Source organism: Emys orbicularis, chromosome 8 (genome assembly GCF_028017835.1).
Source record: "Emys orbicularis isolate rEmyOrb1 chromosome 8, rEmyOrb1.hap1, whole genome shotgun sequence".
NCBI classification, from domain to species: domain Eukaryota; kingdom Metazoa; phylum Chordata; order Testudines; family Emydidae; genus Emys; species Emys orbicularis.
The window spans coordinates 107,640,846-107,661,388 of NC_088690.1; the positions used below are offsets into that span (position 1 = coordinate 107,640,846).

At 57.0% G+C, this 20,543-nt stretch overlaps 1 protein-coding gene across 1 annotated transcript in view; it reads left to right on the forward strand.

Annotated features, from left to right (window-relative positions):
- The window catches only part of SYNPO (synaptopodin), a 38,537-nt gene extending 24,053 nt beyond the window's left edge, over positions 1–14,484 (forward strand). Inside the window, exons 2-3 of the mRNA XM_065410154.1 lie at positions 2,926–4,976; positions 13,462–14,484. Coding sequence (XP_065266226.1) covers positions 2,926–4,976; positions 13,462–14,484 — 3,074 coding nt within the window. The remainder of the gene's footprint in view (positions 1–2,925; positions 4,977–13,461) is intronic.
- The last annotated feature ends 6,059 nt before the right edge of the window (positions 14,485–20,543 follow it).

Genomic DNA, 20,543 nt, shown 5'->3' on the forward strand with positions numbered 1-20,543 from the left:
TTCGCTAACAGCTTTTGTTCCGACCCATATCCAGCCTTTTGTCCAACATTTGAAGAGCCCGGAGGCCCATGAATGGATTTTCGGTGGGTTAAGAGTCACGCAATTGGCATGTCTTCAGCACTTCCATGGAATGCTAAGTGGGTGCTATTCTAGGAAGCCGGTGGGTTAATTAGATTGAACCACTGCTTGAGGCCAAAACATATACAGCTTTCCTGTCGGATGCTGCCATCTTGTGTTGCCTTGAAACCAAACCAAACATTGCAGCGACAGGGTTCGTCAGCCGCCCTAGGGGTTACCCACGGGTGATGCTGTGACATTTCCAGCTAAAGGCAGGGTTTATTTTCCTAACTTTATACCTGCTGCATGCATTGTGGTTAGCCGACGCTTGGACAGTCTAAAGAGCGAGGGGAGTCTGTGAGATAGTTCAGAGCCGGCCAACTTCCTGCTCTGAGCATGTTTGTGCAGGGAGGTTGAAACCAAATGAACTGCAACCTGAAACCTTTTGAAGTCTTTCAATAAATTCCTTTCCAATACAGTCACTGCAGCCAGAAAGCAAAGCTCGACAAACACACTAGAAAGAAGACAGGGACCCAACCTCCCAGTGGTTGTCTTTGTTGTTTGTTTTTCAAAATCGCTGTTATGTTGCCAGGAGCGAAGGAATTGGGACTTTTCTGTCTTCTCCAAGGCAATGCATGGTCTTAGAAGGCAGCGAGATGTGCTCTCCCGAGTAGGTTCACGTGAACAAGAGCTCGCTTCTTTCTACATACAGGCATGGAAAGTCACGGGAGCTGCCAGACTGCTGCAGCCAGGGGTAGACTTACCATAACGCGCTCAGAAGGCTTCCGTTCCAATTCCTGTCTGCTTGTTTTGATTACATTAAACCCACTCACTATGGACGTCTGGTATAGATCTAGTTCCCTGACTGTCAGCTCCACTGCAATGTATAACCAATGCAGTTCCCCCCCTCCCACCCCCATCTCTCGGATGCTAGCCCCCAGCGATGCATTGGCACGGGGGCGAGAGCAGGGATGGGTGAAACGGTGCCCGGTGCCTGAACTGAAGTTTTCCAGGGTTGGCAAAACTTCGGAGAATCTTTTATAAACTGATTCCCCACCCAACTCAGGCGCTTCCTGCTTTTAGCTGGGGCCAGAAGCGGAATTGTCCTAACAGCCTGAGAGCAGCTGTTCTTGCAGGATCCAGTGGAACCAGGGAGTGCTGGAAAGCATCCAAGAAATCCGGCCCGGGTTAAACTGTCAGTCCCGTCTCTAAGCCAGTGGGGTGCCGAGAAGCATCCAGGCTTTTTGTGCTGCCCTGGACCAAACCTCTCGAGCTTCTCCTGCATGTTAATCTCAGGGGACGGAGGCTCGCGCTGATTTCTCATCTCTAGAGTATGGGTAGAGCAGTCACCCGGTACAGGCTGCCTCCTGTTGCAGTGTTGAGGCAAAGTCCTAGCTTAAGCGAGCGGAGGCTGTGATGCTGAGGAACAAATTCACGCACAGCAAGAAACGACTCCAGGTTTGAAAGAGCTGCACAGCGATGGTGAACCTCTCAGGGCTGCAGACAGCTGGGTGCCATCTTGGGATCTCTCAACTCAATGGGAGTTGAGGGTGCTCAGGCCTGTGACTAAGACATTCCAGGGCTTGTTCCTCTCTCTGTGAAAGGAACGGCCCTACAGACCCTCCTGATGCTGGAGCAGCCACCTGCCCCTTGGTTCAGATCCTGGAAGATGCTGCGTAGCTCAGACCAGTGGTGAAGTGGGGGCTGCCATGGGGAAATCTCCTGTCCCTGCCACTTCCCGTGCGGTGGAGAAGACAAGCCGCCCCGGCCCCACGCTCTGTCTCCCCACAGAGCCTGCCGCACTGGACTGTTGGCTGTCAGTCTAATCTCTATCCCTGAACGTTACTGCAAATCCGCGTAAACTCACAGCACAGCCTTGCCTTGCAACGATGGCTCCAATCCGCGTTCTGTTCAAAATCCCGTTTCTCATCAGTGTTCTGAAACCTTGTCTTTGAGGGGGTTGCAGGGCAATGGTAGGCATCACGCCAGTAGGTTCCATTATACTAGGTGGATCACAGGCTGGCAGGGGTTGGATGCACCTCACCCCATTGGGTGCACCCCCTGCTCTGCAGCTACCCTGCTTGCAAATGTAGGAGCGTCATGGACAGGATCTAGACAGAGTCCTATCCCGTGCTCCCCAGCTGGAAATACAGTCATCGGAAGACGGGGAGAGAAGGAGGATCTCTGATGCTCCGGAAGAGTCTCAATATCCCCCCCTCCCCAAGAGATACTTCTTGAGTTGCAGTGCAAGGGATTTAACTTTCCGTGCTATAATGGAAAGTCTTGCAACACCCCCCTTTCAGTCCCCTATCCCACGGCTATCCAAGGATGCAATCTGCAGCTGTCAGTCACCCGAGGGGCCACCTACATCTCCCTTTTTTTGGAAGACTAATTCTCCTAAATTCCATCATCTTCCAGGATCGGCACCACAGCCCTTTGTTTATTGGCCCTGCAGCGTGATCCCCATTATACTCCACACGTACCTACAGAGGAGCATGTTTGGTCAACTTCCCCCTGCCGCCCTCTTGTTCCTAAACTACAAGGCAGGGGGGATTTTGTCACTGATTTGCTCAAAGCCTCTTGCTTTGATGTGTGTTGAGTTCTTGCCGGCTGCACCGCTGCTTTATTGTTTTGTTGGCATCTGCACTGGGCTTTAGCGCACTCATTTTTAGAGACTCACAGCAGTAGGGAAAGTGATTCAAATGCAGGATTCGTCCTGTCCAACGTGAGCAGAGAGGAGATGTGTGTGTGTGTGTGTGTGTGTGTGTAAGTATAAGTAAATAAGCAGAGATAAATGGAGTTTTGCATTCTTCAGGCTCCTTGATCCCTCCTTGTTCATACTGTCCTCTCTTTGTTTTCTCCTTCCAGATCTTTCCAGGAGTGCCAGTCTCTCCGAGAAGGAGCTGAAAGAGGCTAAAGCCAGGAGCCAGAAGATCGCAGCCCAGCTAACGAACCCACCCAGCTCAAACTCCAAAGGTGTGCTGCTCTTCAACAGGCGCAAGCAGAGGGTGAATGAGTTCACTTTGGCAAGCACCAGAAAAAGTGGCGAGGAAGCAGCTACCAGAGGCAGCCCGAGAGCTCTTCAGCAGAGCATCCCAAACCATGGGAAATTGCTGCATTTGAGACAGACTTTAGAAGGCAGCAAAGAACTGAAAGAATTACTCTGCGCGGAAGACCCTGGACTGCAGATCCTTAAAGGCAACATGGAAGAATATGAGGAAAACACCTGCCTAGAGAAAACACAGTCCCCACCAAAGAATGAAGTCAAGAGTGAGGAGATCCTTCTCCAAACAATCCCAGTGCCATCCCTCAAGGAGTCTCCTAGTGGAGACATAGAGCAGGTCCCTCTAACTATCTACTTAAAGGAGAACATAAAGGTGGCATCAACCAATGGCGTGCACGAACCTAGCGTCAATGAGCATGGACATGCACCGGTGATTGACAGCGAGAACAACACGCCAGTTCTCATCAAGGAGCAGACGGCCCCAGTTATCGACAAGGAGCAGAATGGAGAAGTTCTCAACAAAGAGCAGAATGTGCCCGTGATTGACAAAGAGATGGCTGTTCCGGTTACTGACAAAGAGACGGCTGTTCCGGTTACCAGCAAAGAGTGCAATGGGGGGCCCAATAAACAATATTATGAAGTTCACCTCACTTTGGCTAAACCCATGCCGGTGAAGAATAGAACAGCAAGACCATTTGGGACTCAATCATCAGCTACAACAAGCCAACCAACGGAGAAAAGTCCTGGGGAAGAAGTTCCTCCACCCCCCACCTATGCAGAGACCTTGTTCAGTCCCCCTCCAGTATCTAGGGTCAGGTCGCCTCCTGCGTATTCAGCCTTGTATCCTAGTGCGGAACAGAAGCCTCTCATTCTGCAAGGGCCTCACCATGGAGAAAGCAGATCAACACCCTTGCATAAAACAGGAATACTAGAGGAGTCCGTGGCCCGGAGAACAACTAAAAAATCCATGTTCACCTTTGTTGAAAAGCCAAAGGTGGCTCCAAACCCAGATCTTTTGAACTTAGTGCAGAATGCAGATGTAAGGAGGAAGCAGAAGGTACAAGGAGAACCAGTCCAAGAAGAAGAACCATTTGCCCTTGGGGCAGAAGCTTCCAACTTCCTGCATCAGAATGCACTGAAAGGCGGGCTTCACCTGGATTCTGCAGACAATGCCCCAGAGTGGTCTTCATGCCTGAAGTCCCCAAGCATACAGCCTAAGCCTCAAATGAAACCCAATCAAAACCTAACCGAAGCAAAAGGAAAAGGAGCTGAACTGTTTGCCAGAAGGCAGTCAAGGATGGAGAAGTATGTTATTGAGTCCCCAGCACACCCTGGCTTGGCCAGGTCACCTTCTCCCACCATGTCTCTGCCTCCATCCTGGAAGTATGCTTCCAATATTCATGTAACACCCATGGTCTTCAAACACCCGCCCAAGAGTCCAGCCAGGTCATCAAAAACTCCCCCAGCATCTTTGTACAACAGCAACGTCACGGAGAGTGAGATTTCCCGACAGGAGCTAGAAATCTCAAAGCAGCAGCCGTACCAGCTCCAATCATCTTTGTTCATCCTGTCCCCAGCTAAAGAACCGGTGAGGTCTTTGCCAAGAGGGGCACCACCGCCACAACCCGCGTTTCCTGACTCTCATTCTTACACGAGACATACCTCATGCCCAACGTCTCCCTTGACACCTTCCCCTGTTTTTCATTCTCCTGCTCTGTCAAGTTCAAGCAGGCCAACATATGCTCCTCTTTCTCCATCCTCTGGGACTGTGCTTAGTGCCCAAGACATCAGAACAAGTGCCCCACCGGAAGCTCCCTTTGCATCCCCTTCCAGAGTTTTGTCACCAAGAGCCAAAGGAGTCTTCCAAGCTCCGAGACCGTCTTATTCCACCAGGAATGCAGGGATTGAACCCCAGGTGTGGAAACCTTCTTTTTACTTCAAGTAATGGGGTTAAAATGCGTGTTTTAGGGGTTCCTCAACTGGCCACGATCATATCTAACTGGTGATTGATGTGCAGAAAACCAAACAAAGCCAAATTAACCAGCCAATAGCTTGGAGGTTTTGAATGCAAAGAACGTGCCCTTCTGTAGCCAGCCCTCCTCTGCCAGCTGTTGGCTCATTATGGTCCTGAGGATGTTGAACTGAGCAAGAGCAGCAGAGTCTGGGCTGTATCTGATGCAGGGCCTGGCCGGGGGAGGAGGAGTGCCGTGTAGCCTAAAGCCTACAGAGAGAGCTAGCTGCTTGTTGAGCCAGCCCAGCCGAGTCTGTGTAATGAGAGCTGGACAGTTTTGCAGACTGGGTTCTGGAGGGAGAGAGAAGCAGCGTATGCATGTAGTGCAACCTCTGAGTTTAATACGAGCCCAAGTGTGCAGACCTTAGAAGATCGTTACTAGAACCTTCACTGAAACAGCAGGAACTCCGGTGCCTTTTCTTTTCCCTTGTCTGGCAACGCTATGGAGCATCAACCCTCTGGCTCGGCCTTCTTCTCGCCTTCTGAATTTCCACCTCCGCTTTGCAAAGCCTTTTGCGTGTCCTCTCTGCAACTTCACGGGCCATTCACCTGCAGCCTCTCCTCTCCACTGACTCTGCCATGCGCACCTTACCAAAGGGCTTCCCAGTGGGGGGCGGGGGCATTTCCATCCAGCGTCTGTTTCTGTCTCCTTTCTTCTGTTCCTTATGTTTCTCCTGTTTTCTTCTGTTCTTTGCCTTAGTTTAACAGCATCACTCGAGCCCCCCCTCCCCCCTAGAGCACAGGGAGAGCCACTGCAGCACTCGGATGACAGGAGAACCTTGCTCGTCTCCGCCTGGCCTTTAGCTCCCTTCCCGGCAAAGAATTAGCGTCAGATCTATTGGGTGTACGAGAAAGGGGGCTTCACCCACTTCATACTCCCTTGGGACTCTGCAGGGTCAATGCACTAGGGGCAGAGGAGGGGAGGCATTGGTCCTGGTGCCCCTCTGTACTAGCCAGCTGGGGTGTGTAGGGGAGTGCGCAGTGCTTTCTTGTTTAAAGATGGCACAGCAACTGGGAGAGGCCTGCCCCAGGGATAGCTTAGTGCCACGTAGCACGTCCCAGCTGATGCTGCAGGGTGGGTTTTTTATATGCTATTAAAGCTTTGGGCCAGATGGTCCTCTCAGGTGTCAGGGGAAGTCAGCGGAGTTGGGAGCAGAACCTAGTCCCTGCAGGACAGACACTCGTGCACTAGCAAGTATTATCACACTGACCCGCACTCCTCAAATCAGCAAACCAAGTGCATTTTGGGCTGCGTTATCCCTCTGTTCTGGAATAGCTTGTGCGTTCACACACCGGGTCTTGTATTCATCCTCAGCAGGTCTCCCGGGCATCAGTGCAGCTTAACGAGACTCCAGGAACAGGGTTCAAATGGGTGTCACTGGCTTTCCTCAGCTGGCCAAGAGCGTGGTTAACTAGGGATCGAAACCTGACATTGCAATGTATTTGCTTAAGCCAAAATGTTCCAACTAAAGTGGATTTGTAGACACCTCAATCCATATTGAGGCATCTAAATCAAGGTGGTCTGATTTGCAGAGGTGCTGAGCCCCCACAGGTCCCACTGCAGTCAATGGGAGAGGGCGGGGCTGAGTAGAAGTAGTCAGAAAATGGAAGGGGGATTTGGGGAAATTTTCAGGGAGAGTTGGAAAAAAAATAGTTTTCCTCTACATTTTCTGCTGAAAGAAGACACTGATGGGGAAGAATTTCATTGAATCGAAACCCCAATTTTCCACTGAAAACCAGTTTGGCCAGCTAATTTCTGACCAGCCCGAGTTCTGAAAATCAGGTCTCTTTTATTCCTTAGATTTAGTTGCCTAAATATCAGGTTTAATGTAGGGATTCAGGTTTGCAAATGTCCGAAGCACTCTCCACTCACATTGGAATGTAACGCTCTGCAGTTTGCAGGATGTTGCTTCATATACTAGAATGCAAGAGAAAAAGCCCTTTCACGGACACCTAGTCAGCAAGAGGTTTATTCCCACACACAGTGGGACAGGACCTTTACAGCCAGGCACGGCAGGAGAGGCTGCTACAGGGGAAAGCAGGCTACCTGCAAAATAACCTTCAGGGATAAGGAAACAGACAGCTATGTCGAACGGTGCCAGGAATTGTTCTGTTAAAAAGCAGCTGGAGGAAAGGTCTCCAGTTAAACCGACACCTAGGACTTTATAGTGTGTCTCTAGCATGCACTGCAATTTACAGCCAGGTTCTGTTAGGCGATTTGCTAGTAAAATGAACATGCAAAATTCCCACAGCTAGGGCACTATTTATGCTGGTTCCCCCAATGCTACAGTCTAATCTGCCTGGTCTCTCTGTGATCCCACTAGCCTGGCTGACACCTTGTTTTGCCAGGCCAGGGTGGAAGGAGTGACAAGCTCCAGTCAGCATTCCCAGGCAGGGACGCTGGTGAAACAATTACTGACAGGGAATCCACATCAGGAGCAGACAGGGTAATGAAACGTTACCATACAAGCAAAACAATGATGTGTTACTTACAGTCCATGGGAAGTGCCAGTACTGCTTACTGTACCTCCTACCTGCCATTTCACTGGTGAGGGCCATGGCGAGGCACAGCCAGAAGTGACAAGGTGAATGCTAGACAATGGAAACAGATTGACATATAAGGCAAGTGCCCGTGGAGTAGCAGGGTGTTAGTAGGTCAGGTACTTACGGGATGGAACAATAGTTACCGTATGGCAGCAGGGCATTTACAGGGTAAATCTCGATCTGATAGCTGGGTATTTACCAGGTGTCGTGGAATAGAAGGACAATTACAGGTTAATCTCATGGTCTAGCTGGGTGTTTACTGGCTGTCATGGAAGCGCTGGGTATTTCCAGGGGAAGAGGCTCATCCTGCAGTCTTTACTCAGGTCAAACCCCCATTGGCCTCACAGGGCGTTTGATCCAGGTAGAGATGGTCAAACAATACTCGTCAAATAATTTATTCAATGAGTTTCATGAAATCTTTGACTGTGGGGTGGAGAATGTGATTCACTCTTCTCCCCGCTCTAGGGCTGAGCGATGGCTGCAGGGCCTGGCCCCTTGGCCCAGCCTTTGGGGAGGAGTTTACTGCTATGCAGTGACAGGACAGTGCAGGGCAACTCCCTGGCTAGATTGTGCCAGGGAGACACAGGAGGCCTGTTCTGCCACAGGATGCGGGTAACCCCCACTGTCATCACCGGAGCTGCTCTGAGCCTGCAGAGGGAGAGGTTGTTCCTAGGCTGATTTCCAGGCTCACTAGCCAGAACCGTGACCCGAGAAAGCCCAGACACGCTTGCCAGCTAGACTAGGCCCTTAGCTTCTGCAGCACCTGGACAAGTCTCATTTCCTAGTTAGATCATGGGTTTGGCAGTGTCAAGTTGGACAGGTGGGTGGGCTCTTCCCGGGGAAGGGATGGGCCAGTGACTCACAGCACATCCTGGAACAAATGCAGCTGAAGGAGCGTTCCAGAGCAAGGAACCGGGCAGAGAGGAAGCGCTCACCAGTTCGGTGCCTTCCCTGCACTTTTGAGCATGTGTATTGGAAACGTAGCCTACCATCCCAGCTGCTGAATTAACCCAGGGCAGGAAGCTAGTAAAGGTTTTGTAGCTCACTTGGTCTCTCCACTTTTTCCATGTTAAGGTTACTTTCGACTGTGCTTTTAATTTCTCTGCGTCCATTTCCTTTACTGGCTCTGAATACACGCACAGATCTCTAGTCTGTTTCTGCTCTTTCCTCTTGGATCTCGACACACTGCGTAGCAAAACTAACAGGCCTGTCTTGTACCTTCAGGGTTATTATTTATGATTTGTATGGTGGGAGTGTCTAGAACCTCCAGCCCTGGGCCAGGACCCCATTGTGGTAGGTGCTGTACAGATAATGAATCAAAAGATTGTCCCTGCCCCAAGGAGCTTATCTGTTCCCACTCCCTCCTCCTCCTCCATCATCAGCCCCCTGGTGGCAGCAGGCGTGGTGGGGAGGGGCCTCTTGTGCTCCGCCATTCTTGGGTATTGGCTTTGCTGGTGCTCTAAGTATGGAGAAGCACATTAGGTCGTTTAAGGGGAAGTCATTTAGGGCGACCCTGATGTCATAGGCCCAGAGAGATGTGACAGGTAATCAACCATCTCGTCGTGCATTTTGGGCAAAAGTTGGCCTGGTGAGGCCATTGCCCGGCCGCATGCCTAGTGACTAACTACATTCGGCTTTCCCCCGCCGTTTCGCTCTGTACACGTACAGCTGGTGTCAATCAGCAAAGCTCCCCTGAAGTCAACTGAGTTGTGTCAATTTACTCCAGCCACAGAGTTGTCCCGTCGGGTGTAAAACCCTGGGAGAGCCTTTGGAATCAGAGGTGCTGTGTAAACGCGGGTTAGGGTGTGAAGTCAGTGGGGTGCCAGAGGGCAGTGTCTCTGTCTCCAAAAAACCACCGCAGCACACCCATGCTACGCCCCACTCCGGTGCTTGGCTGATTTGCTGTTGTGATGTTTCCCTGACTTACCTGGAAATTTGATCTTCCTGACGAGTTCTCCTCAAGAGGAAAGTGAAGTCAGAGCGGAGTGACAGAACGCTGTCCCTAGCAATCGCTCCGAGGTGAATCTGTGCCACCCTGCTTCTGGCTGGAACGCTACGTAAAAGTCACCAGGTCCTGCCGCAATTCTGTAGGCATATGTGACTTAGCTTGGAGTGAATAGCTGTGGAGCCACAGCAGCATTGGCTAGCTGTCTGAGTGCCATCCTACCTGGGATCCTGAGTATGTACTCGGGTGCCAGCCTTCACTGCCGCCCAGGCTGCTGCTGCAGGTTTTCCTGCTAGTTTAGCAAGCGAGAGTGACGAAAGCTGGCTTGGCTCTGTCTACATTTGCTGAAATCTCACCGCCTTATGCCCACACACAGACAGGCCCGTGTGCACACACACAGGGGCATGCACAGAAGCACCTACATGCACACGGCTATATTTACATTAGTCACTGGTAAGGCTCCCCTAGAGTTGCCACTTGGCGTGGTCCAAAGACACTGCCACCGTCAGCTGCAGGGGAGATTGCTCAGCCCAATTCCATGTCTTGACTGAACACGCCCACTGCAAATCCAGCCTGGGTGCCCCTGCAGAGGCAGGGCGTGCCCCAGCATGCTCCTCCGGAGTTCCCCTTGGCTGGCAAGGCCAGACCGGCGGGAGGAGGGGTGTTGGGTTTTGGAGGAGGGAGGATTTTTATTGTGTGTCTCGATGAAACTTTTCAGTCTGCCCTCCTCATTCTCCTTCACACCGGCCCAGCGTGGCAGCCCTGGCTGCACCTGCAGGGGGCGCCCATGTGCCATGAGCTGCTTCTCCCTGCTAGATAGTTGGATAGTCTAGTCCAGGGGCGGGCAAACTTTTTGGCCTGAGGGCCACATCGGGTTTCGGAAATTGTATGGAAAGCCGGTTAGGGGAGGCTGTGCCTCCCCAAACAGCCAGGCGTGGGCCAGCCCTGCCCCCTAAGCGACCCCCCCCTGCTTCTTGCCCCTGATGCCCCCCCCCAGACTTCTGCCCCATCCAACCCCCACTGTTCCCTGACGGCCCTCCCGGGACCCCTGCCCCATCCACCACCACCCCTCTCCCTGTCCCCTGACAGCCCCTAGAACCTGCGCCCCTGACTGCCCCCCGCCACCCCATCCAACCCTTCCTCTCATTCCTGACTGCCTCCCTGGGACCCCGCCCCATCCAACCACCCCTTCTCCCTGTCCCCTGACCGGCCCCAGAAACCCCACCCCTGACTGCCTCCCGCCGCCCCATCCAACCCGCCCTCTCCTTCCTGACTGCCCCTGGGGACTCCTGCCCCATTCAACCCCCCTGTTCCCTGCCCTCTGACCGCCCTGACCCCTATCCACACCCCCGCCCCCTGACCACCACCCCGAACTCCCCTGCCCTCTATCCAACCCCCCCCCCCCCCCGACCCCTTACCGCGCTGCCTGGAGAACTGGTGGCTGGCGGCACTGCAGCTGCACCGCCCAGAGCACTGCGCTGGCAGCGGAGCAAGCGAGCTGAGGCTGTGGGGGAGAGGGGACAGTAGGGGAGGGGCCGGGGGCTAGCCTCCTGGGACAGGAGCTCAGGGGCCGGGCAGGAGGGTCCCACGGGCCGGATGTGGACCACGGGCCGTAGTTTGCCCACCACTGGTCTAGTCAGAAAGCAGCTGATAAATGCTGTCTGGGGTGTGGCTGAGCTGGGTCCCATCGGGCCTGGTAGGCATTTTAGCCCCATGCCCTGGTGCCCTCTGCAGCTCCTGGGCTGGGAGAGGGGACCTCCAGAGAGCTGGAGTATTGCCAGCAAAGGAAATTGAACCACTCCCCGCAGGAGTGTCCAGCCCGGAGCCGTTTCGGGGTCGGAGGCAGAGCTTGGGCTGGTGGCTGCGTGTCCTTGGCACAGCAGAGGTTACGTGTTGCCAAGACTCAGGAACAAGAGGTAGCAGCGGAAGGCGGCAGGAAGGGCCTCGGGTGCTTGGTGGGACCCGCAGGGAGATAGACCCACGGGTTCCTCTTTAGATCCCGCATGGCCCAGCCCAACCGCCGGGGGGTGTTTGAGCCCAGTCCCCTGGGGCCCAGTCTCTGCTGTGCGGATGCAGCATGCCTGCGGATGATGAGCTGCGAGCGCTGGGGGTGCTGGCCCTGCCGTGTGCAGCGCGCGGGCTAGGAACAGAATCGGGGCGCAGGGATTAGGAGGCGTGAGCGTGAGCTGGGCTGAGAGCGAGCCAGCACTGCAGAAGGAACGGGAAGTGAGGCTCAGAGGGGACCTAACCCAAGGCCCATTGACGTCAATGGAAGACTCTCCTGGGCTTTGGCTGAGGCCGAGGTCACCAGAGCTGAGTTCAGTCCCGGCACCCAAGAGCTCACTGGAAGCAGGAGCAGGGTCAACCCATGAGAAAGCCCTTGCCTGGCTTCTTGTCTCCTCCTGCTTTACTGGACCAAGGCAGCATTATCCCAGCCGTACCGTGCTCCAGGCCCCAGCCCTGCCTCACTGTCGCTTTCCTTGGGCACCTATGCCCTGCTCGGACCTGGCCTGCTAGGCTCCTGCCTGCCTGTGTCTGGCGTTACCTCCCTTTGGCCAGCCTGTGTGACAGGGCTCTCACCCGCTTGTCAATGAGGCCTCCATACTTCTGAGCAGCATGCGGGCATGGCACGGGAGGAGGAGCGAGCAGAACAAGAGCAGCCTAATGATGTGCCGTCCTGTTCCCCCTCCCCCCTGCCTCGTCCTCTGCATCCCCCCTCCATTAGCTTGGCTTGACGGCATCTCTCCAGCCATTTGCTCCGTTCCCTGCTGCCAGGAGGGAGGGGGCTACCCCCAGTGGCCAGCCCTCCCCAGGCACTGAGGACGCTGAGAGCATTATTGGGCGCCATGCCTCTGGGGACAGCCTGGCATGTGCCAAGCCAGCGCTCCTCCAGAGAGTGGGACCAGGAGGGAGAGCTAGGCCGGGCCCCAGGAGACAGGAGCAATGCAGCACTGCCGTGGTTAATGGGCACCAGGCTATAAAGGGGTGAGGGGGCTGAAGGGAGGCGTTAAGTACTGAACACTACCAGAGTGAGGCCCTGGTGTGGCAGCCCTCGCTCACGTCGGTAGCACCGACTCGGGAGTAGTCCCAAGGGGGTCAGAGCAAGCGCTACTCAGCGTGAGTAAGGGGCGCAGCGTCGGACCCCGAGTCCCTGCCGGGCAGACGGAGGCATCAGAAAAAAGCAGGATGTTCTTGGCCAAAAATGCCTGGACGTGTGGTTTGCTTCTCCCGATCTCCGGGATGGAATAAATGGGCCCACGGTGCTAACATAACCCAGTATGCCCAGCTGCCGCCTCCCGCCAGCACAGCCCTCCTCTGATACTGAGCACATGGAGGGCTCCAAGGAGGCTGGGTAGAGCCACGGCAGAGCTGGTCTCGCAAGGGTTTGTGCTGTCTCTGATAGCAGGGGTCAGGTGGGTGAGGCTGGTATTTTAGGCACACAGCCTGCCTCGCTGGGAGGTGCTGATTGGCCAGGTTTGTGGCCTCACTCTGGGAAGTCCCGCCTTTTGAAGGCGGGGCTTCCTGGCCTGCCATCACATCTATCAGCCTGCCCCTGCCATTGATTGAGAGGGATGGGACGGGGCAGGGTTAAGGGAGAAGGAGACAGAGGAAGGGTTTGCCCTTCTGTGCTATCTGAGGATCTCAAAGCTCTTGCCAGCTATTAAGCAGCTGGCTCCCAGAGCTGCCGGTGCGGTGGGTGTTGTTATCCACTCTACCAGCGGCGAAGCGGAGGCCCCGGGAGGTCACAAGCCTTGGCTGCGGTCACGCAGTGAGTCAGTGGCGGCACCAGGAGCCCCGGCTCCCAGTCCAATGCTCCGGTCTCCTGGTCCCTCACTGGCTCTTTGTCCCGGCCTCCCTTGTCAGCCTGACACTCAGCCGTGCTCTGTGTTCCCCTTGCAGGAAAGAAGAGTGTCCCTGCCTGCCTCCCTGACCTGGACCCCACGACTGGTGCCCCACCTGAGCCCCTTCGAGGGGTGGTCGAGCCCGACGCCGGAGCCTGAGGAAAGGCCTGCGGAGGCCCTGCGAGCAGCCAGTGTGAGGAGCCCCCCTCCTCCCATGTCGCCGTCGTGGAGCGAGAGGTCCCTCTCCCCACTGCGGCAGGAGGCAGAGCCCAAGGCCAGCCGGCAGATGCAGGCCCTGCTCGCCAGGAACATCATCAATGCTGCCAGGAGGAAGAGCTCCTCCCCCAAAGCCCTGGGGCCAGACGGCGTCAGGCCATTCACGCCGCCCGCCGGCGCTGGGGCACCACCTGCCAGCGCATCTCCATGCAGCAGCCCGAGGGCCCTGGACAACCACTCCCCGAGTCCGCAGTCGCCGAGAGCCACGAGGGTGGATGGGCACAGACACACCAGCACCGGGACCCCACAATTCAGCACCTCGTCCTGCATCAGCCCAAGGACCCTAGGCAGCCACTCCCCGACCTACATCAGCCCACTGCAGTCGCCGCGAGCAGCCAGGACGGATGGGCACAGGTCCTTCACATTACCCGCAAACACCGGGGCACCGGCGCTCAACGCAACAGCTGGCAGCAGCCCTGGCACCACAGCCAGCCACTCTCCAACCTACAGGAACCCAGTGCCATCTCCAAAAGCCACCTGGATGGATGGTCACAGGATTCTCATGCCACCCGCCAGCGCTGGGGTGCTACCGGCCAACACATCTTCTTGTACAAGTCCTAGGAGCCTGGGTTCCTACTCGCCGACCTTCATTCGCCCGGTGCAGTCGCCCCCTGCGGGAGTGAGGTCCCCCGTGAAGCATTACACCTCCAGGTCCCCCACGGACTCGGATGTGTCCATCGACTCAGAAGACTCGGGGGTCAAGTCTCCCGGGATCCGCAGCTTTAACATCTGCCCCCGGGGCTGGAACGGGAGCGTGCGGCTGAAACAGGGCCGCCTGCCCTCGGAAGCGCCCTGCACCTCCTAGGCCAGGAAGAGACAAGTGACGTGAGCAAGGACGCGACTGGAGCCCGTTGAATTGATGCATAGACTCGCCAGCACCCAGTCCTGCCAACCAAGCCACGCGGCGGTGGCGGGAGGATGCTGGGGGCTGTGGAGACAGATGATAGAGATGATCTCTCTCCCCACCTCCGCAGCACCTCTCCCCAAACCTGCTGCGGGTTTAGACCGCAGATGCCAGTCTGGCCTGCGACAGCCAGCCGCAGGATGGTGCCCGCTAACTTTGCCGGATCCAGACTCCCCCCCCCCCCAAGCCAATGCCGCTGCTGAGCCCCTCACTCCATCCCTGCACGTATTCTGCTTCCCCAGACTTTGCTCTCCCGGCTGGACTGGAGCCAGCAATGACATCTCAGCCCCGTGGGACGAGGGAGCCTGGCGCTGCTTTTGTTCTGCCCGGGACGAGGGGGCCACAGACGGCGGGCAGGCAGACCCGAGACCGTCCTTCCGGCCGCGTAATCCCCAGCAGAGAGACAGCGAGTGGCCAGAGGGGGCTTGGGCGGCCGCCAGCCATGGGCTTTCCAGCTTGCTGCCTCTGAATCCCATTGTTTCCTTTGTGGGCTCTGCGGAGGCCAGGGATCAGGCCTGCTTCCAGCTGCCTGAGGGCCCGGGGAAAGGCAGGGGGAAGAGCCTGCACAGCGGCTGCTCCTGCAAACCCTGCTGCAGGGCCTGGCTTTTCCTGAGTCCCAGCAGGCCAAGGACCGGAGCTCTGCGGCAGCTGGGGGCTTGTCCCACTCTTGGAGCGCAGGGCAGGGCTGCTGGAGCCGAGGCGGCGAGGACGGGAGAGATTGGAGCTGCCTCGGGGGAGAGAACAGCAAAATCCTGGCTCCCACCCCGCAGCCGAAGGGCCCCGGTGGCAGGGCAGCTCCCTGCGCTCGAGGGAGGCGCGGCGAGTCTAGAGCTCATGTCCCGGAGGGGAGCCGGAGTTCCCCCGGCAGGGGGCAGGTGGTGCCTTAGGCCGATCCACAGCGCCCAGGCAGGGCGTGACGGAGTCAGCGTTCCTGTGACCAAAGCCTACTCCCCACGCCAACGTCCCGCTACCGTGCGCCATGCGCCCCCGCCAACCAAGCTTGCTGTAGCTAAAGCCTGCTCCTGGAGAACGGCCGCCGGGGGAGGCCTGTCCTAGGGGCCTGGGTGGAGCCACCAGCGATTTAGATCCACGCCGCGTGTGCGGCCGCCCTCTCCGACTCTCCCCTGGACCCTGCCTGGGGGCCTGAGCCATGAACAACCCCGAGACCCAAGCAGCGGGGGTGGGGGTGGGGTTGGAGGTGGGCCCGAGAGAGAGGCTCCCTCTTGGCTAGTGGCCTGCTGGGTAAAATGGATGGAGCTGACGGGTCCCGGGCACTGCCCTGGAAGGACTCCCCCTGCCCTGCAGCGCTCCGGCTGGCTGTGAGGAGGAGCTGAAAGGAGCCCACCGGAGCCGTGCTGAAGGGACTCTGGGGAGGAGGCCCCGGGAAGGTACAAGGCCCTGTCAGGCTGGCTCTAGGTGGATGCACAGAGAGGCGTGCGTGCCAGCGTGTCACTGGGCCAGGCCGGGCACTGCCACCCACCTGGCCATGGGGCTCTGGCGTCGTCGGCAGCATGTCTGGCCCGGGGGCTGTTTGTGGGGCGTCACCGGGTGAATCATCACCCTCATTAGCCAATAGCCAGTCTCCGAGAGAGGCTGCCGCAAACTAGAGGGGAGGTTGGGGGCATCTGAATGTGCCCACTGGCCTAAGCGATAGACTGCTCTGCAGACCCTGCTGCACAAGGGTATTTCACTGCTGCAGGTTCCCAGAGCAGCCAGAGCTTCTCCACGAAGCCCCCGCCGTGGCATGGTCCCCGGCCGCACACAGTGTCTTGGGGAAAGCAAACCAACACCTGAGCCCCTTTGCTTTTTCCCTGGCCAGCCCAGCCCCTCCTGCCCGCCCCGGGCTGGTCCCCCCACTCGCTCGCTCCCTGTGTGCTTGGCAGGGTGGCACGCAGCCACGGGCTGGCAGAGCGGTGTCTGGTGTTACCCTAGCTGCCCCGATAAGCTGGCCAGCCTCTGGTTTTATTGCCCTGACCTTTCAAGGGAGGAGTGCGCCCGGCTTTAATGCCGGGTGAGCCCAGGGAGGGCGGCCCGGCCCCGCCTGCGCTCAGGGGTCTCTCCCCATTCCCAGCCCCCTGTGCTGCTCACAGGCCCTGCGGGGTGGGGTTGTGGGGAGCCGCCGGGGCAGCAGTCACCTGGCTCCTGCTCCTGGCGCACCACACCAGGGCCAACTCCCACGCGCAGGCATGTCCCAGACGGGTGCATCCTTTCACCCCTCCCCAGCCAGAGCAAAAACTCACCCTGGGCGGGAGGGGAACGCTATTGTGCAGGGAGCAAGCAGAGGAAAGGTTTGCCTCTGCGAACCCAAGCGTCCGAGCTGGGCCCAGCTTCCCCGGGGAGTTACCATATCCGTGCACAGGCACACGAGTGTCTAGATCTCCGCCCCCCTGCCGCCCCGCAGCCCCTTGGCCTCCCAGAGCCCCCCCCGGGGGCATTTCTGCCGCTCTGGTTTCACTAAAGGAATGGCGTGGGCGGGGGGCGAAATCACATGCTAAGAGCCAGCTTCTGCTGTGAGCATGGAAACAAATGAACCCAACAGAGAGCGACAGCCAGGGAGCACATGGCACACACACACACCCCGCCAGGGAACAGCCCCAGCCTCGGCCCATGTTTTCCCAGGAGGAGGCGAGAGTCCACAAAGTGGAGCCCTCTAGGGGTTAGTTGGGGCAACTGCACAAGCCCTTTGAACCAGTTGGAATTTTTCATGTGAAATTTTGTTCAAGGAAAAATGTCCCCCCCTCCCTGCCCCAGGGCAATCTCCAGGGCAATGATTTGTTTCTTTGGAAACGTCCCATTTCATTTTTCAGCAAAGACACCCTGAAAAAGGCTTTTTAAAAAACTTTTTCATCCCTAAACAAGCCAAAAAAAAAGTTTCACAAAAGTTTATGTTTCATGGCAACTCCTTCCCATTTCGCCCCCAGCTCCCCTCCGCCCTCTGGCGCCCCCACCGGGCTGCAGAGATGTGGGCGCACACGTCGCCGGGGCTGCTCGCAGGCAGCAGGACGAGGGGGCAGCCAGAGCTCTGCTCTAGCCCAGAAGCCCTGCGCCGAGGGGCATGTTGCTGAGGGGGGCCAATGGGCTGAGAGGGAGAGAGCACCCTCTCAGTGCACGCGGCTTTGGTCATTAGCTAAAGTGCCCAGGACATTAGCAGCCAGCTCATCCCTGTGGGGCTGGGTGTCTCCAGGGATTGCTTCCAGGTCACTGCTGTGAGGGGAGACCCAGGCAAGACCAAAAGTCTTCCCCGCTGGAGAGAACTGTTTACTGACAGCGGTTCATCCCACAGGGTTGCTACTGATGCCATTTGGTGGCCCTCCCCTGAAGGTCCTGGGAACCATCTCATTCCTAGCGGTGGCCCCATGCAGGAGAGGTTAGAGACACAACTTGTGGGGGGAGCTCATGTCGCTGCTGACCCATGCTGAAACCTGGGGCTACAGAGAGCATTTCAGTCTGCAGAGCTGAGAGGCAAGAATCTGACCCTCGCAACAAAGCCAGGAGCACAAAACCAACCCCCCCAACCTGGCTATAAATCACATGCACTATTACCAGGTTTGCTAGGACTGGTTAGAAAGAGCCACTGGGTGGGACCCTGTGACATCTGCACACCCTGTGGCTGATGGATCTGTAGTGCCAGTGAAGTGGACGGGCCCCACTCGATCACAGAGACAATCACATGGCCAAGGCAAGCACAGCTCGCCGTGGCTGGGCGTGAGGGGGCCTGGGCCGGGTCGTTGCGGCAGGGAGGATGTGTGTGGCGAGAGGGAGGACAGGTAGGTGTTCAGAGCGGGTGTGGGCAAGTGCTGAGAAGGGGTGATGGGCGTGTAGGGCTGAGCAGCACACTGGGGCATGGAGCAGTTCAGGACAAGAGCCCCAGGACAATGAGGCGAGGGCTAGCGAGAGACGTGGCACCGCAGAGGTTATTGAAAGTGAAGGGAGGTGTGACATGGGGGATGTTTTAGCCTGTCCGCTTGGGACAGCACAAGCCCAGTGGGCCATGGGGCATGTCATGGCAAGCGCTGGTTAAATGCTAGTTGCTGTAGGTCAGATAAATACTAACTGATTACTGATGAGCGCTGGGCAGTGCGGAACGACATTGCTCTCCGACACGGCAGGCCCCCCAGTACACGTGCAGCCAGGCAGTCGTGCAGGGACACAACTAGCTCACTAACCAGAGATGAAATGTCCTCCATTTCATCTCTGCGGAGCACTGTAGGCTCTTGCATGCTCTCCGCTGGGGAGCAGCTCCCAGCCTGGCAGTGAAGGGCTTATCCAAGGACACCCAGTGACTTCAATGGGCTTTAGCTTGAGCCCCCTAGTAATTAGCTTTTTCCATCTCTAACTGCCGTGCTCCTTTCTGGGATGCTCATCCAGACCCACTCCGCACGTTGGGCTCCCCTTTCACACTGGCCAGCCCCAGTGCCCCGTGGGCGAGGGCCCTTTAAGCTGGGTTATTCAGAGGGGGCTGGGCAGGGAGCTGTCGCACCGGGGGTGGGGGTGGGGAGGGGGCTGGAATGGCTCCATTCAGAGTGTGCCACTTCTCCAGCAGGGGAAGGGGCCCATGGATTGAGGACCCCTTGGGAGGAACCAGTGGACTGTCCCTAACCCTCATCACCGCGATGCTGTGTGACCCCACTGCGCAGGCGTCCGAGTGCAGCTGAGGCTGGCTTGCCTGTGTCCATTACTCACCGCTAAGCAAAGAGAACACACTCAAGCAGGGCACACCAGCTCCAGTGGCTCTGGCCTGCTGGGACGCCTTTGTTCCACACAGAGACCGCGTCAGGCGCTCCTAGCCATTGCTTCACCAGCTGCGCTTTGACGCGCATTTTGCCACATCACTGTATACCATGCTCGAAAATAAAACCGCCATTATCCCACCCAGTCTGGCCTGCCTGTGTCCTTTCGAACCCCAGCCACCCAGCCAGGAGTGACCCCCCGTCAGTGCCCTAGGCATGCTGGGCGTCCTGGCTGGCCCAATTGCAGCATCAGGTGGGCGCTCTACCTACTTGGGGTAAAATTAAAGGAGAGCTAAGAATTGCCTTGGGCTTCATGCATTTTGCTCATGGCAGGGGCAGTTTGGGGTTCTCTAGCGCTCCCAAGTGGCTCAGACCGGGGGTGGGGGGTTTCGTAGGATTCTGGGTGGTCTGGGATAGCAAAGGCCATGCTGCAGGAAGAGGATGGAACCTTCCCCAGGCTCCCAGGTTTGTTCCTGTCCCAGTTGCAGGGGCAAGGTGAAAAGCTGGTGCGCCAGCTCCCGCTCGTGCACCGCTGCCATGTGGTGTGACGGGCGAGGGAGCGCTGTGGGCTGATACCCGGCCCTGCCTAGGGATGGAGGCTGCCTCTCCCTACATCTCAGCCCCAGCTGGGGCACATCTCAGTATCCCTGTCTTGTCTAACAGCAAACCTAATCTGTGAGCCCATCCCTGGACACACATCCCCCACCACTCAGCCCCACTAGAACCGGAGCCCCCCCACAGTGCTCGCAGGAGGCGTTTGGGGGAGGGAGCAGGTGGCCCGTTGAACCGCGGTGCTGGCATAATCCAATGGCGTCACAGAGGAGCTAGAAGGAGAGTGCAGGGGCAGCGTTGCCCTGCAGATGCGATTGTCATTGGAATGGCAGTGTGCCCCCTGGATTGGGTGAGTCTCACCATTCCCAGCCCTGCTCCTTGGGCCCACGACGCTGCCTCAGTGATCTCGCCCATGGTGCCTTAGACCTGCCAGGGGAATCATGGCATCACTGTTGCTGGAGGTACCCACAGACTGGATGGGCAGCGAGTAAGGATGCTAGGGGAACTGCCAAGCACACTTGACTATTGCTAATTAGCTACAATGGATGGGTCGCAGCAGGCCTTTCCCACACTAAACCTGCAGTGATAAGGAACGGCCACCAGGTGGCAGCAAAGCTGAATGAGCATCTCCCATTGTGTGTCCCCCCCTGGAGTCCCCCTTCCCCGCCCCCCAATTCA